This window comes from Staurois parvus, unplaced genomic scaffold (assembly GCF_062004578.1).
Source record: "Staurois parvus isolate SC_StPar_1 unplaced genomic scaffold, SC_StPar_1.0 ptg000552l, whole genome shotgun sequence".
Lineage (NCBI taxonomy): Eukaryota > Metazoa > Chordata > Amphibia > Anura > Ranidae > Staurois > Staurois parvus.
Window position 1 is genome coordinate 1,159,638 of NW_028318348.1, and position 17,990 is coordinate 1,177,627.

General features: G+C 45.2%; 1 protein-coding gene across 1 annotated transcript in view; it reads right to left on the minus strand.

Annotated features, from left to right (window-relative positions):
- Positions 1-17,990, minus strand: part of SIGLEC1 (sialic acid binding Ig like lectin 1) — a 103,860-nt gene that overhangs the window by 17,332 nt on the left and 68,538 nt on the right. The window contains exons 13-17 of the mRNA XM_089691169.1: positions 14,513-14,812; positions 13,336-13,587; positions 10,177-10,476; positions 5,971-6,225; positions 136-432 (exon numbers count right to left, since the gene is read on the minus strand). Of these exons, the coding sequence (XP_089547295.1) occupies positions 136-432; positions 5,971-6,225; positions 10,177-10,476; positions 13,336-13,587; positions 14,513-14,812 (1,404 nt within the window). The remainder of the gene's footprint in view (positions 1-135; positions 433-5,970; positions 6,226-10,176; positions 10,477-13,335; positions 13,588-14,512; positions 14,813-17,990) is intronic.

The window sequence follows — 17,990 nt, forward strand, 5'->3', positions numbered from 1 at the left end:
TTGAAGACTCCTATGGGAGCGACCATTGCTGAGCTCAATGCTGTTATCCTAATCTCTTAAAAATTAGTGATCAGTTTCTACTCCTGTATTTCCGTCCTCACAGGTTCTCTTCAGAAATAACCAAGTCATCCTTACTTTGAACGGAGAAGCTTATACATTTTTCCACAACACCAAAGGAATTATTAGCTTGACACGTGTATTCCCCATGGTCATTCGTTATTACATCTTTTATTTCCAGCCGTAGAGTGTTATGGGAGCAGGACAACATAACGCGATCGGTGGTGTCACCATATCCATCGGGCAATACCACTTCCCCGTCTTTGAGAAGAGACAATTGAGAGGGAGGCTCGCTGTCCACACGGCACAGTATTACCGCCAACTGCCTCTCCTGCAGCTCCAGGAATGACGTCATTAGGAGGTTTCTTGGAGGATCTGTCAGGACAGAAGACGAATCAAACAGTAAGAACAACAGAAGATACAGTGTTAGAGGCAAACTGATATTGAAAGCCAAGTCCACCAAGTCCACTTTAAAGTAGCTGAAAACCCAGATAACAAAAAGTAAACTGAACATTTTAGCTAACTCAGCAAAGCACAACTCCTGGCAAGGAAACAAGAAGGCCTGTCTTCTGTAATCCTCCCCGCTTTGCTACTAAAAAAAAATCTAACACATGCAAAAAAAGTGTCACCCTCCCCCTTGATCGACAGGCATACAGAGGAATGGAAGTAGAGGGATGCCACTCAACCTGCCTAATGCTCATTAGACGTGTGTGGCCTCAGGATATCGCCACTCCTCCGGTCATGCCCTGATGAGTTTCATCCCTCCCACCGGGACTTAGTCATAGACTAAGACTATGACTAAGCCCCAGTGGGTGAGGTGAAACACGTTAGTGACATGGCTGGAGGAGTGGCATTAGCTTGAGGGCACACACAGTCTAATGAGTACTAGGCTCGTTGAGTGGCATCCCTCTACTTCCAGGCCAACATTTCTGAATTGGTGACACTGGATGCCGGCTCCCTTACTCAGAGCACGGGTGGGAATCCACAAACATTTGCAGTTTCGAGTGGCTCTGCATGTACCTAAGGTCACAGATATGCAGAGGAGACTCATACAAGAACATGAGTGAAGGATGCGTGTCTCCTGCTGCCCCAGCCTGAGTGGCAGTGTGCTTAGTTTCAAGTGGTTGTAAACTTCATATGCATCAGTTCTCAAAGACATGCGCCATTTTATAGTTTGTCCAATAAAAATCCAAATCATTTTATTTTTACCTCAGTATTTTATCTCTGTTCCTGTCACAGCTTTCTGAAAATCTCTGGTCTGTGGGTGGCGGAGTTGTGACATCACTGGCCCTACCTCCCAGCCGTACACCCCACCTCCCAGCGGGAGTGAAGTGCGCGCACATATCCAGCAATGTGCACACTGTTGATCCGGCAACAATGTGTTTTTTGGGGGAGTGTACAGCTAGGAGGTGGGGCCAATGATGTCATGCCTCCACCTCCTGAGCTCAGGTCTGTAGACACACTTACGGACCAGAGATTTTCAGAGACCCCTGAAAGGCACAGAGATTAAAATGCTTGTTATTGGACAATCTTTAAAATGGTGCATGTCTTTGAGAACTGATGCATATGAGGTTTACAGCCACTTTAGGTTTAGGGTGCTCAATGTGCAACATTAAAGTGTTACTAAATCTCAGACCCTACATTCACTATATCCGCTCTCCCTGGACCCTGCATTCACTATATCTGGTCTCCCCGGACCCTGCATTCACTATATCTGGTCTCCCCAGACCCTGCATCCACTATATCCGGTCTCCCCGCACCCTGCATTCAATATATCTGGTCTCCCCGGACCCTGCATTCACTATATCCAGTCTCCCCGCACTCTGCATTCACTATATCCGGTCTCCCCAGACCCTGCATTCACTATATCTGGTCTCCCCGGACCCTGCATCCACTATATCCGGTCTCCCCACACCCTGCATTCACTATATCTGGTCTCCCTGGACCCTGCATTCACTATATCCAGTCTCCCCGCACTCTGAATTCACTATATCTGGTCTCCCTGGACCCTGCATTCACTATATCCGGTCTCTCCGGACCCTGCATTCACTATATCCGGTCTCTCCAGACCCTGCATTCACTATATCCGCTCTCCCCAGACCCTGCATTCACTGTATCTGGTCTCCCCGGACCCTGCATTCACTATATCTGGTCTCCCCGGACCCTGCACTCACTATATCTGGTCTCCCCGGACCCTGCATTCACTATATCCGCTCTCCCTGGACCATGCATTCACTATATCTGGTCTCCCCAGACCCTGCATTCACTATATCTGGTCTCCCCGGACCCTGCATCCACTATATCCGGTCTCCCCGAACCCTGCATTCAATATATCTGGTCTCCCCGGACCCTGCATTCACTATATCCAGTCTCCCCGCACTCTGCATTCACTATATCCGGTCTCCCCAGACCCTGCATTCACTATATCTGGTCTCCCCGGACCCTGCATCCACTATATCCGGTCTCCCCACACCCTGCATTCACTATATCTGGTCTCCCCGGACCCTGCATTCACTATATCCAGTCTCCCCGCACTCTGAATTCACTATATCTGGTCTCCCTGGACCCTGCATTCACTATATCCGGTCTCTCCGGACCCTGCATTCACTATATCCGGTCTCTCCAGACCCTGCATTCACTATATCCGCTCTCCCCAGACCCTGCATTCACTGTATCTGGTCTCCCCGGACCCTGCTCTCACTATATCTGGTCTCCCCGGACCCTGCATTCACTATATCTGGTCTCCCCGGACCCCGCAGTCACTATAACTGGTCTCCCCGGACCCTACATTCACTATATCTGGTATCCCCGGACCCTGCATTCACTATATCTGGTCTCCCCGGACCCTACATTCACTATATCCGCTCTCCCCGGACCCTACATTCACTATATCCGCTCTCCCCGGACCCTGCACTCACTATATCCGCTCTCCCCGGACCCTGCATTCACTATATCTGGTCTCCCCGGACCCTGCATTCACTATATCTGGTCTCCCCGGACCCTGCATTCACTATATCTGGTCTCCCACAGTACACAGAACATGGAAATCCAATTATTTTAGTAAATATAAACTGCTAAATACCTTTTCTCATCAGCAGTTACAGCGGTCTCGTGACATCTATCAGTGTCCAGCAGAGCACTGGTTAAAGCTTGTATGAGGAGTTTTCATTCTGCTCTAGCAAGATGCAAGACCCCTGACCCTTTGTCTGGCAGTGCTGATTGGTCCTGTGCTGATCACATGCACTCTCCCAAAAAAAAACCTCTCTAGCAATACGCAGTAAACTGATCATGTGCAGAGTAAATCCACACGATATGTCCTATCAGGAGATAAGAGGGGGGGCACTGGAAGAAGAGGAGGATCAGAGAAGACAGGATCAAACAGCCTTTTCACACCATGCAGAGGATTAACCCCTTAGGTTCCACAGTGAGTATAACAAGCATGCTTTACTGCATCTACAGACTGATTGTACTGTTGTGGGATTAGTAACACTTTAAGGGTTTAAGGGTTCATTCACACCAGAAGCCATACTAAATGCATGACCACTGGGGTGTGATAAGAGGACCCAGTGCTGATCCAGATGTATCACATGGTTTAATTTTTCTTTTCTTTTTTTTGGGGGGGTTAGAACTGTATTGAAATGCAACAAGTGACGTTTTGTTAAGTTCTATGCACACAGCAAATGTTGGTATGTGGTGATTTCCACTGCAGCCCACTGCCCTCATATTGCCTAGTGTTGGGCGACACTAGGCATCCCAACACAATTTGGATGGATCCTCACTCATTGCTGAACTGTTCTTGGTATGCAATGGGTGAGCTTCTAACTTCAGCTTGTTCTATTAGGTTTTGCCAATAAAACCTGGAATCTGATTGGTTTCTATGAAGAGTTGAACCAGATTTTGCACCTTCCAGTTTTAGTAAATAACCCCCAACACGTTTGCTGCATAGAGGTAGTAGTGGCAAGCGGGCCCTACAGGTCAAAGCGGTGGTAAAGTCACACACCAGGTATCTATCTGACCAATCAAGCCACAGCAATAAGTACTTCTGTAGTTGGAGTTTGTTCTCCATCATACAAAACCACAGACAGTAGCTTTGCATTTTTGAATCATTAAACCCGACCTGCAGTCTTTGCAGGTTAAGGTGGAAGGCAGTTGAGGGGGACGGGGGGGTAGGGTGGGTAAAATTGCTACTCAAACACCTATTTTTACCACCTCCCCTAACTGCAAGTGTAAACTAAGCCTATAATAGCAGTGATCTCTAGCAGTCTCATGTAATGTATCTCCAGTCTCCTACAATTCACATAACATGTTAGCAGTCTCTGGTCATCTTTTGCTTCATATATTCAGTCTCCGACCTTCTCCTGTTTGATGTCAGTCAGGGCCTGGACTGAGCAAAGCTAAAAGGGAGGGCCAGCATGACTGGGGCGTGCAGACGAGGCAGAGCGTGTATTTGGGTGGGAGTATATGCAGGAGGTAAGGAGGGTGGTTACTTACCTGATTGGAGTACGCAACCTTGAGGGGTGGTCTTGCCAGGATTAGGAGGTGGGATGGGTCTTGTCGGAGGTCAGTTGGACCTTGTGCCAGCACGGGGGGGTGGTTTCTCCCACCCTCCCTCCCTGGAGCTTTTTCATATTTTTGTTTTGCTGTTTGGTTATGGTTTGTTCTTTGTGTTTGTCCTGTTGTTTGTTTTGTGTGGGTTCCTTGAGTTTGTTTCTTGTCCGGAACCGCATTTTGCGTCCTGAGGTGTTTTTGTCCTGGCAGCCGGCAGGGGTCGCTGGGTCTTTGAAGGCGGTGCTGGAGTACAATTTGGTGGATTATGGGTTGGGCCCATCGTAGGTATGAGTGTTTCTTCCCAATTATAAGGTCACGTTGGTAATGTGGGAGTTCATTGGCTGTATCTGGGACTACGTAACTGTAGTATTGTCCCCGAGGCGAAGTAGTAGCGGCTGGGGGCCTTTTCATTGGATGTCAGATACAGCCGAGTTTGTGATGTGAGTAACGGTGCCTTCGAAGACCTTGGACCCGGTTGGGATCATTACTGTCAGTTATTATTTGATTGTACTGTATGAAGTGTAAGATGTGTTATGTTAGAGTTATGTTAAATAAATGGCTGCTATGGCCGGTTTTGCACCAAAAAGAGAGTCGTGTGGTCATTTAGGTGAGGGAGGTTGAAGGGTGGTGGTGGTTTTATTTATTAGAGGTAAGTATTAGACTCGATATTCTGCATGTCCATCAGTCATGTATTTTCTCACACCTTTTTGTTGCATTGCATTCACTGAATATTATGGGCAGCACAGTGGCTAAATGGTTAGCACTTCCACGTGGCAGTACTAGGGTCGTCGGTTCGAATACCAGCCATGGCACCACCTGCCTGTAGTATGCATGTTCTCCCTGTGCCTGCGTGGATTTTCTTTGGGTACTCCGGTTTCCTCCCACACTCCAAAGACATGCTGGTAGGTTAATTAAATCCTGTCTAAATTGGCCCTACTATGCGTATGTATGAATGTGAGTTAGGGACCTTAGATTGTACACCCCTTGAGGGTTAGGGACTGATGTGAATGTACAATATATATGTAAAGCGCTGTGTAACTTGATGGCGCTATATAAGTACCTGAAATAAATAAATGTTTGGCCCTTTGGTGATGTTGGGGGCCATACTTGCAACCTCCTATATCAAGAAAGTTGACCATCACTGCATTAGATAATGAAAATGTCTGATTCCCAGTATCCTGGACTCCCAAACTTCAAGGTTTTGCACTCAGGTGAATGGTTAGTATAGGAATCAGATTTTCCTGATATGATCCTCATTAGTTACATAGTTGGTAAGACTGAGTAAAGACATCAGTCAATCCAGTTCAACCTGTGTGGGTGTGTTATCTCTGTGTATATATGACAGGTACTCTTTATAGTACTCACACAGCACAGTGATAGAGACAGGTGGAGAGGTCTTGGAGCCCTCGATACTATGGGTGGTACAGGAATAGGACCCTGCATTATCACTGCTCACGTTCTCATATAGAAGAGAGGCCAACGCGCCCTCCTGTAACCACCGGCCGTTCTTATACCAAGTGTAACTAATCACAGGCTCAGCTCCATCCAGGACGTGGCAGGTCAATGTAAGAGAGTCACCTTCCTTCACTTCCATGGAGGGGCTGACGAGGACGCGGGTACCTAAGCACACAATACAAACACATTCATTTTAAGTCAAATATGTTCAAATGCATTCTTTTTCTAAGACTATATACATTATCATTCAATACTGTTTAGATGAATTGACTTGTACAGTACTCCCTGCTATGAGTTAGTGTTCAGTGTAGGCCAGGGGGAGGACTGACAACTCATGAGGCCCCCGGGCAATAGGGGATCATGGGGCCCCAGCGTCCTGACCCACACCCAAAAAAGCAAATGAAAGGTACCAGGGGCATCTCATGGGGCCCCCTACTGACCCCGGGCCCTCGGGCAGTGCCCGAATGCTCGAATGGTCAGTTCGCCCCTGGTGTAGGCCCATTATGGATGGCAATCTAAAATGATCCGTTTTGGTGGATTCTCACCTTTGCATTTTGCTGGATGAATTTTTTCCTGAAACCATTGGAAATGCATCCCTAAGACATGTGACAACGCACATCGTGAAGCATATTCATGGGTTGCGAATCACGTAATTCTGTGTTATGAGGTGTGTCGATATTCAATACAAAGTGCATCTAGCATTGAAAATGTGCAACAATGCAAGTCAACATCCATCAACCTGCATATTCACGTGTTTCCACTGATATCCAATAGAAAATTAATCAGCAGTAATATTACATAGCTATGAAACCAGTAGCCATCAAGGATCGTTCATGTTGGATGCAATTTTAACAGGACTGGGACAAGAGGGGGGCAGGAGGGGTATGTGCCCCAGGTGCTTTGTCTCCACATGGGGGGGGGGGGTAGCTGCTATCAGTGGTCTATTTAAGTTTCGTGCTGCCCTAGGCAACACAACCCTCATGGAGAGACCCTGACACCAGCCAACACCCCCCTTCCCCACGAAGAGAGCCTGACATTGACCAACAACACCCCAGGCTCCCGCCCACCCCCACCTGAGAGAGCCTTCCACTACCACCGCCCTCCATACACTGGCAACTTCCCCCCCCACCCTGGCAAGAGATAAGACACCCACCTTCACAGCTCCCTGGGAACAAGAGTCAGGCTCTGCATACACCATCAAGCAGCCCGCAGCCTCTCTCAGATCCCACCTGGTCCCCGTGCTGCGCTTGTGTCCCTTCTTCCTTTCCTTCTTTCAGGGGATGGCACTGCCCCACTGAAAAATGCTGCTGCCCCCCCTGAAAAATGCTGCTGCCCCCTGAAAAATGCCGCCCTAAGCAACTGCCTTGTTTGCCTTGTGGTAAATACATCCCTGGCTGCTATGGTGAACTGTGTCTTCATTATTTCACTGTATTTTATCAGCAGAACAAAATCCAGACAGTGTTCCTCACCCTTGATCTGATGCTGCTGATTACACTCATTACAAAGAATGCCAGTAACTCCACCCTGTCCTGGAATTCTATTCAGTGCCTGGACCAGCAGCAGAGTTCATACCTGGCCTGCAGTGGGCTGCCAGCTGCGATGCCAATTCCTGCACTGTGCTGCTGAATTGTGGAAGGGGGGGTTCTATGTGCCTGAAGGCATTTAGTTTCCTGAGTCTACTCTTCCTTATGGAGGTGTGCTGACAGCTCTGCAGTTGTGTCAGTAAACCTCAGTTCTGGCAGCTCACAGCACAGTGTCCATTTCAGCAAAATGCCATTCAAGTCAATATGACTGTTTCAAAAACACAATGCAATACCTTGGGGCTGATTTACTAAAGAAGTACAGCTCTTCACTTTTGAAGTGATTTTTACCTTTGGAAAGTGAATTTAGCTATGTTTCACCTCATTCACTAAAATAAGTGAACGTTCACTTTTCAAACAATACCCAAATATGTGCAAGGAAAAAAATATATTTGATTGCATATGATTGGGTTCCACACAACTCGTTCACTAAGTTAAGTGGATATTCTCTTTATTTCCCCTCATTCACTACGATAAGTAAAGATTATATTACAATGTGAACAAGCCCTACCACCAGGGGTGGACTGACCATTCGAGCACTCGGGCACTGCCCGAGGGCCCGGGGTCAGTAGGGGGCCCCATGAAATGCGCCTGGTACCTTTTTATAGGCTTTTTTGGGTGTGTTTTGAGTGTGGGCAAGGACACAGGGGCCCCATGATCCCATATTGCCTGGGGGCCCCATGAGTTGTCAGTCCGACCCTGCCTACCACTTTAAATAAGGGCCATTAGGGTGGATTTACTAAAACCAAAAGGGCTGTTCACTTTGCAAAGGAATTTCTTAGTAAATGAGGTGAAGCTCTGCTAGCTTCCATCATCCAATCATGTGCAAGCAAAAAATTCTGTTTTTTTTTCTTTTTTTTCCTGTGAAAAGGGCTACTTCCCTTGCAAAGTGAACAGTCTATTTGCCTTTAGTAAATCAACCTCAAAGTGTCAATGTGTCTAAAGACAATACATGCAATTGTAGATTTGAATGACCCCCACCCCCAACCTGATTACCTAATCACCAAAATAACCTTCAAGTGACACTAAACAATATCTATTCTGACCCCAACTGTTGTATTAGTGACTTATCCCTTGCTGAGACCCCATGCCTGGCCTGTATAAGCAATCACTGTGGACAGTCTTTATCAGATAGCTGAGCTCACCAAACACCTGTTTCAGGGGCGGACTGACCATTTGGAAACTGCCCGAGGGCCCGGGGTCAGTAGGGGGCCCAAAGAGATGCCCCTGGTACCTTTTTCATAGGCTTTTTTGAGTGTGGCCAAGGACACAGGGGCCCCATGATCCCCTATTGCCCGGGGGCCCCATGAGTTGTCACTCCGCCCCTGACCTGTTTTTTTCATCCACAGATCTTTATTGCAATGCAGATCAGACAATAAGATGTAGCAGATGAATGAAAGAACAGTATTTGCAGGTCAAAACATGGTAATGTGTTACCGCATGAAAGCAGATTGCATGTGGCCTAGAGACAAGTGGCCATATTTATCTAAAGAAGACAGTGAAGAAGGAAGAGGAAATGAATCACGAGATAGTGGGAGGGACAGGATGTAAGACAGAAAAGGAAGGTGCCATAACCAAAATATCCACAAGATGGCAGTATATTAACATTAACCATAACTATGCATTGCATTATATTGTTAGGTAAAAGGTGTAACAACACAATATCCTTTTCCAGTTTTTAAAGGCACCCCTACATATCTGGCAAACGTGGGTGCGTTCACAATTGCCAAAATGCATGGTACGGCAGTACCCTATGGGTTGCTGCAGCACATTTTAAAAAATTGCACCTTCAGTACTTTTTGCACATTCCTATGCTTTTGGCATCCCATTGACATGCATGGGCTTTCTTAATTGTGCTATGTGGATACATGCAACAAAAAGACTGCACTCGGATGCACCTTTTTGTTGTGAATGAGTCCTTACTCTTAATCCACCCTCTCTTTTTTCCTGCTGGCAACATTTAGGGCACAGTCCAGTAAGCCCAAAAAGCACTGCATGCTCGATTTTTAAAATTGCGCACCAAACCTCATAGTATTGCAGTATTTGGCCACCAAGAACACACGCATTTTCCAGATGTGTGGGGTGTCCTTAAAAATGAATGGCACCTGCACGCATCTACAGAAGGCAGTGTGTTTATGTGTGGTGTGGGAAAATGTGCTATTTCGCATGTGTTCCTGCACCGCACCTGGTGTGAACAAGTCAAAACCAATTGTATCATTAGCAAGAAAATAAAAAGCTCGCTTTCAGGTATAAAGTACAGCCTCTGCCGTTACACCCCAATGCTGGTATAATCATAAGAGACAAACCTCTGACTTCTAGGTAGTGTTAAAGCTATTGTGCCATCACATGCAGTAGCTTGGAAAACACTTTCTAGGCCTGGGCAAAGTCGGGCAGTGAAAAGGAAGGTTAGTATTTTAATAGAAATGAGATGGATTGAAGATGGGGGATATGCTGTAGGCGTTATAATGAACTTACAAAACTGCGTATATTCTATCTATCTGATTCTCTGGTATATCTTCATTGGGTTTGTCAATACCTTCTACAGTAAAGGCCACAGAGGCTTGTGCCATTCCTTGGCTGTTTTTGGCCATAAAGACATAGGTCCCTTCGTCACTTGTCTTGATGTTATGGATCTCCAACCTCAGTGTGTCTGGCAAGATGTAGGCTTGTAACCTCTTATCGGATGTTCTGCCATCAATGGAAGAAGCCAGCTTTTCCCCGTCCTTGTATAGAGACATTTCCGCTGGTGGGTTACTGTCCACTGCTCCCACTATAATGGCAACCTTGCCAATATCAGTGTCCAAAAAAGATTTTACGTACAGGTTTCTTGGTGCATCTGTGATGGATATGGTAAAATGCCTATTTAGTTTCCTATTGAATATATATATATACGTTTTTCTACACATTTTTATACATATTTACTTTTATACTTTAATACTATTTCTTTCTTCATATTTATAAATGTTTAGTATGAATACATATGTTGTGTGAATATTTTCTGCCTGCTGGGCTTTGTGGTACTTTAAGAAATTCTTGCTTAAGAAATGTTTGCTCACACGCACCGACCCCCTCCCATCGTGCCAACTTGAGACAAAGAAATGTTTTTTTTTCTATAAGATAAGACTTGGAAGAAGATCACACCTATACCACGAAAGAGGTTGTTTTCATGTGGAAATGACCAATCAAAGACTAATATAATGCTTATGCTGTTGTCACATGACTCTTGCATCATTCTGCATATTTAAGCTCACTTTCTCATTATAATAAACTAGAAGTGTTCATAGACTGAACTTGTGTGTCAGTGTGAGTCTCTTCCAGTGTGCGCACATTCCAAAGCTAGAATGATAAATTAGGACAGGAACAGATAAGCACTGGACAATTTTAGTCCTCAACTAAATCACATCTATAAGGTGATATAACAAAATTAAAATATTTCTTCACAGTTTAACATCACTCACATTTCTTTATCTTGTATATAACTGTAATTGATATAAAAATGGTAAAGTTTCTGAGAGATGTAAAGTAAAAGGCTTCATCACTGGGGGTGTACTGATCTATACACTCATGTGAAGGGCCAACTTCACCAGCACGGGATGGTCAATGCTTAGGTGTTCCATGCAGACCTGTGCCGACAACCTGTACAAATTAATGATAGAAAGTTGGCTGCCCAGACATATATGGATCTCCAAGCCTATGTACAGACAAACTGCATCCAGATCCATTCATTCTATCTGCATGAATGTACACTTGGGGATGCACTTGGAGATCCATACAGATTCTTGCAGCCTGCCACCTGTCATTGATTTGAACAAGCTACCTTCATGGGTCTGCAAGGAATACCTGTGCATCCCGCATGGGTGAGGACAGTCCTTCACACAGGTGCATGCCTACCCTATGTGGCCAAAATTTGTAGGCAGCTGCCAATCTCCCTTATATGAGCTGTTGGACATCCTGTTCTAAAATCATTAATATGGCATTAATATGAAGTTGCCCCCTAGCTTTACAGCTATAATGTTCTTTTTACACAGGGGCAAAGGGGGCAGTGAAAACAGGTGGCTGATCCATGTTTGATCCAGCAAATTTAACCTGATTTATTGAGTTTGATGGTTGGTACCATCTGTCAAACCTGCCCATTGAGGTCAATGGGATTGCACCACACCTGCGAGCCAAATGACTGACTCATGGCTGTAACACAGTATTTGAAGAGAGAATCCATTGGGTTTAAGAAAAAAAAAACAGACAAAAATGCACTTAGGAGGCAATATTATTGGCTCTGGTATTTTGGTGAACAACTATAATAGCAGGAAAGTTGTGGTGCCTGTGGATTGGCAGGATTTACAGTTGTTCGTTGCTAAAATGCCAATAGGTTCATTCACATGAGCAAGCAGAGCTGTGACACAGTCTATTTAAGTTGTCTTGCGTGATCCAGTGGCAGATATCCTGAAGGATACATAATAGAGAAGAGTTTCTGAAAACCCACCTGCTGTGTAGGAGAAAATTAGTTTCAGTAAAAATCTTGAACTAATAATAACAAAGAAATCACATATAGTGAAAATTGTAGTGTCCCCTAACATTAGTGTTCGGTTCGTAAGGAAATTTGTGTGTTGGTGGTCAAAACGGATGAAAAATTGCCCCCTTGCACCAGCATTCAGTGTAGGTAACAGATCAACTTACCACTGCTCATGGAACCCCTAACATCTTTAGCAGGAATCTTGGAGCTCCATGGAACCCACATAGCAAGTAAGATATAGCACTACCCCCTTAGAAATCGCTGAGTTTCGGGTCCCCCTACAGCTCTGCACAGCCAGGCAACATGCATTTTCTTCCACATGTTGCATTCAAAGGCAGGAAACTGTCCTTGAGCTTGGTTCTGTGATTTTATTAAGGGGTTTAGAACTTGGATGGGGTTAAGGGTTGCATGGGATGCCCAAGAAAACTGCAAACCTGAGGACAAACCTACTATATGTACAGATGTGGACAAACTCTACTTTAAGAGCATTCCAGCTCTCTGGTGTACCTCCTCAGACCCCAGATGAATCCTCCTTTTCACCCAACTGCACTAAGGGTATTCCGTTGGCAAGGGGACCCAGAAACTGCGGCTTAGCAAAACAGCCCCAGATAAGGAGCTAATTGGGTTTTCCACCTAACTGTCCTCTCCTCTTATCCAGCCCAAGGGGTGTAAGATTACGCACTCTGTCCTTCCTGATAGCTCAATGTGTAGGTGGCTGCCTTCAGGCCTTTTGCTGGGCTAGTTTCTTCCTGGAAGATGGTGGTAAAGTGGAGACTCCATTGTCCAGCCTGTAGATAGGCCCCATTCCTGGGCTCCCTCTCAGATTCCACACTCCAGCCCTCACTCCATCTTCCACCCGACACTACTCCTCTTGCTGATCAGGCTCTCCAATACGTAAGGGCTGTCCTGGGCCCATGCCAAACCACCTGCTTGGGGATTAGCCAAAATGTATGCAGATCAGCCTCTCCTCACCCCCACCCACTGCCTTCTAGAAACTTTTCCAGCTTCTAGAGCAGGGGGGAGGTATCAGGGAACTTACCTGCAGAGCCCTCAGTCCTGACCCAAATTAACCTGGCTGACTCAACCCAGGCTGTTATTCAACCTCTGCCTAAAAACCTGACTAGCTCCCCCTAGCTAAATCTGAGGGGCATTACATAGATATTTCAGAGAAGACCTTGTACTTACACAGAATGTTCAAGGTGACAGATGGTGAACTTTTGCTTCCTTGGTGACTCTCAATGGTGCAGTAATACAATCCTCTGTCTTTGCTGGTGACATTTGAAAATGACAATGTTTTTGTGGTCCCTAATAATTTATTGCCATTTTTATACCACTTGTAGCTGACTCCATCTGAGGCTTCGCTGGTCACCATGCAAGTCATGTTTACCGTTTCTCCTTCCTGCACAACTGAGGATGGGCTGACCAGGAGTCTGGTATCTTAAAGTAAAAAAGAAAGCATGAGAAAATAATGGTAATATTTAATAATATGAAATCAACTTACCTGGGGGGGGCTTTCCAGCTGTAGTTATTTTTGAGTTATTGGTTTGTATACAGGGCCTGGACAAGGGAGGGGTGGCTACCCTCGGTGCAATGGTTTATTGTAGGAATGGGGGAGCTTTCCTTCTGTTACAAGGCTGACAGGAGTAGTAACAATGGCATCACCACTCCTGTCAGCCCAGTGCTAAGAGAGGAGAGAGCTGGGACAGGGTGCGGACTGTGTTCTCACTCCCCCTCCTCCTTCCTACCAGTGCAGCGCTCCTGTTTAAGAAGCAAGTGGCAGTGTTTACAGAGACACAAGAGCTGTACTAGCAGGAAAGAGGTGGGGAGAGGGAGAACGCATACCTGTCTTAAAAATAAAAAAGAATAAACAACCTTGGCTCAGGCTTTCGAAATACTGTATTTGCCTGATGTGATTGTAGCTGTATTGACATATTTGTCGGGAACCATGCCTCAATGCTGCCTCCAGGGATAGGTGGGTGCTCAAAATCCCACAATAATGTCCTCCAGCCCATTTCAGGGGAGTATTCTTGTGATATTTTGAGCACCCAGCTATCAAAGGACTGAGCTGGGAGCCACCCATCATCCATGCCTCCCGGCAGCATTGGAAGCTGGATCAAGGAAAGTATTTTTTTCTGTTTTTAGTAACAACTTTATTTTTAAATCTACTTTGCAGGTGGTTCCATATGGCTGCTGGCCTGTGGAAAATTACTGTGAGGTAATTTTTGAATTAAAGGTGAATATTGCAGCAAAATCTGTTTTTGTTATTTTACCTTTAATAGGCTATTGTCTCTGACAACCACACTGATGACTTACACTCCTCACTACCACCCCCATATATATAATTTACTGATATGTCACTTACTTTGCACCGTGAAGTTACCAGTTGTTCTGGATTCACCGATAGAATTCCTTGCAGTGCAAGCATACAGACCCTCATCCTCCAGCATGACCTGATGGATCTCCATCTTTAGCAAGTTTTGTGCAGAGGATATTTTAATCCTGCGACTTAAGGATTCAGAGGAATTGGAAGAACCAACCAAAATATGTCTGTAGTACAAGGCCAACGTGGAGGGTGGATCACTGTCTGCAGAACACTGAATGATGCCAACCTGTGCACCAGATGCTTCCCAAAATGATGACATGACCAACCTTCGAGGAGCATCTGTGAACCATAAAATAAATACATAATCAGTATTGAGAAAATGGAGCTGGATGTATTTCAAAAAGCCAAGGACATTTTTCTTTTATGGGGGGGGGGTAAGATGGGGACTAAAAATCTGTTTTTACTCATTTTTCTACAAGTTGTGCAACTTCTGTATATTTTGTCTGCATTTAGATCTGAAGGAACATCTAATAGCTGTATTGGTGACACATATATGTAGGGCCCCTCTAGCCAAGGGGAGCTAGCTAGCTCTTTAGTTAGAGGCTGAATAACAGTCTGGGATGAGTCAGCTTAAGTCATGTTTAATTTAGGGCTAAGGGCTCTGCATCTCAGTTCCCTGATGCCCCCTCCTGCTCTAGAAACTTGGGAAGTTTCTAGAAGGCAGTGAGCGGGGGTGAGGAGTTGCTGATCTGCATACTTAAGCGATCTGCACCAATCCCCAAGCAGGAGGCTTGGCATGGGGCCAGGACAGCCTTTTTACATTTGGAAAGAGACTGATCAGCAGGGGAGTAGTGTTGGGTGGAAGATGGAGTGAAGGCTGGAGTGTGGAGCCTGGGAGGGGGGCCAGAATAGGGGCCTATCTGCATGCAGGAGCTGGAAGGGAGGATCTCGCAGCCTCAACCATCCCCTGAGAGAGTACAGGCTGGGAAGCGTGGAAGGAGCCAGCCCAATGTAAGGCCTGAAGGCAACCACCAACACCAGCTTGCAGGTGAGGACTGAGTGAGTAATCCCACACACCCTGGGCCAGATAAGGGGAGAGGGCAGTTAAGTGGCCAACCCAACTAGCTCCTTATCTGGAGCTGCTCAGCTAAAGTGGCACTTTCTGGGCCCCCTTGCTCAGGGATTCCCTCAGGCAGCTGGGTGAAAGGAGAATTCATCTGGGGGTCTGAGGAGGTACACCAGGAGGGCTGGAGTGCTTTCCAAGAAGAGAATCTTTGTGTACTTGTACATAATTGCTAAAAGGTTGTGCTCAAGTTGCAGTTTCTTTGGGCATCCCATACACCCCTCAACCCTATCCAAGTTCAATACCCTTTAATAAAACTAAATAAAACAAGCTCAACTATGTACAAGGCATTTGTATGTTCTCTACTTGTTTGGCTGAATTACTGGTTATCTGATCACTGCTAAGAAATATAACCCAGCCAACGTGGCTGCTATTGGTGCTCTCCAAACCTAAATCTAGCCACACACCAGTAAAATTTCATTCCAAAACTTTTTTTGGCACGTTTGTTCAATTTTGTAAGGGTTTATGATGACAAATCAAAAACTGACTTCTGTTATAGAGCTGAAAATTTTAGATTCTTATCTGAATAAATGAAATTCTAACTGTGAATGTGGTCCACAGCTGGGAAAAATCATAACTGCTGTAAATATTGTTAGACTTTGAAAGAAGGCCCTTCAGAAACCTGATGAAATAAGTTTTCTGAAGCAGTCAAAGACAATCTGTAGATATCAACCAATCAGCACTCAGGAGTCTCTAAACTTTTTGAATAAAGGGCCAGTGTACTGTCCTTCAGCCTTTAGGGGGGAGTGGACTGTGGCCAGTGGTAAGAGAAAATGCCCCAGCAGCAGTGGGAGTAACAAAATTACATGTTGCCTGTAGTAAGTAGGATACAGATTAGTGCCCCAATCATTGGTATTCGTGGGAGGAGCAGTGCCACATTGTTAGTGTCAGTGGGGGGTATATTGATCCATTGTTGGTGTCAGTGAAAGGAATGGTGCTTCATTTTGGTTTCAGTGAGGGAATAGTGCCCCTGATAAAATGAAACAAAATTTGGAAACCACTGCTCTAGCTAGTATTAGTAACTACCCCTCCCATATGTCTTCTTAGGAGGAACTGACAGCCTGTGACGCCTCTTTATCACCCAGACCACGAGGAGGTCTGGGTGCTTGCTTTTAAGGGTCAGTAATTTACTTCTTAATTTTGTATATGTGTTCTCTGGCACATTGCCAGTGACATTACTGACCTAGGTTTTAAATACTTTTATCAATAAATATTTGACATACTACACCATGAGTATTTTCCCACTTCTTACCCCCCACTGAGGGGTCGGCAGACACAGCTACATATCATCCAGAGGAGGAATACCTGTACCTGGAAGGAACGTGTGCCGTGACTGATCCATTAGCCCAGCAGATCGATTGAGGACATCTCTCTCTGTGGAATATCTATACTCGTTTTGATTGGATATACATAAACGCGCATTTCCTATGTGCGGTCGGTGAGTGCGCATTCTTGCCATTTCCCGGACCAGATTTCCAGCTGTGTTGACATATTGCCTATTTTGATCCTATGAACATTTATGTGTGTCTATAGATCGATTCTCGGTCGAACTTTTGAGGTCGAACTTTTTAACCTGTTATAAAGCACTGCACTTTGTTTATTTCATATGTCTTCTTTTCCATTAAATCTTTTCCCTTGCCTGCCTGTACACTGGAAGCCACATGTGTACAGCTCAGTATTCATTTGTGGCATCTTACAGATGCTGGGAGTAAGTGTTGAGATGAATGAACTCCAGTGTGCATGCACCGGCGTTATGTCATCCCAGCGCAGCCAATCAAGGCAGCTGAAAACTCTTAATCCCAAAGGAAGACAGGAAGAAGATGAAATAACCAGTGAAAAAACTATAGGGAAGATTGCTGATGACAAAGCTCTGAAGAGGGGCAATTTACAAGGAAACAGTGTCGTAGTGTGCACATATGCCATGCTTACTTCTACATTATGACAAAAGTACCTTGGGGAACCAAAAAGTTTTATTCTGCGTTAACAGGGCAATTGTTTATGATACTCAGCACTTTAGAACACATAGTAATTCAGTTACAGTTTTACATCTACTTTAACATCTGTTGAGATGTCTCCCATATAGGAAATTATTTGTATATACAACAACCTAATCTATGTTTCAATTATATGTAAATAAAAATGAAAAGTCTATCCATCCCCTTTGAGACAGAAAACCAACTACTTGATGCTAAAGTTTAGCTAAAAAAAACCCCTACAGCTTTAGTCACATCATTTACCTGTAATGAAGTATGTCCCATGCCGGGCAGGTAGCTGGATCCCAGAGAAATCTTCACTGCAGGGATGTCCGGTCCTCTTCTTGTCTCTGAACTTCTGGACTTCAGGCAGAACAGAAGTATAGATGGACTGACGGGGACATGTTCCCTCCTTCCTACT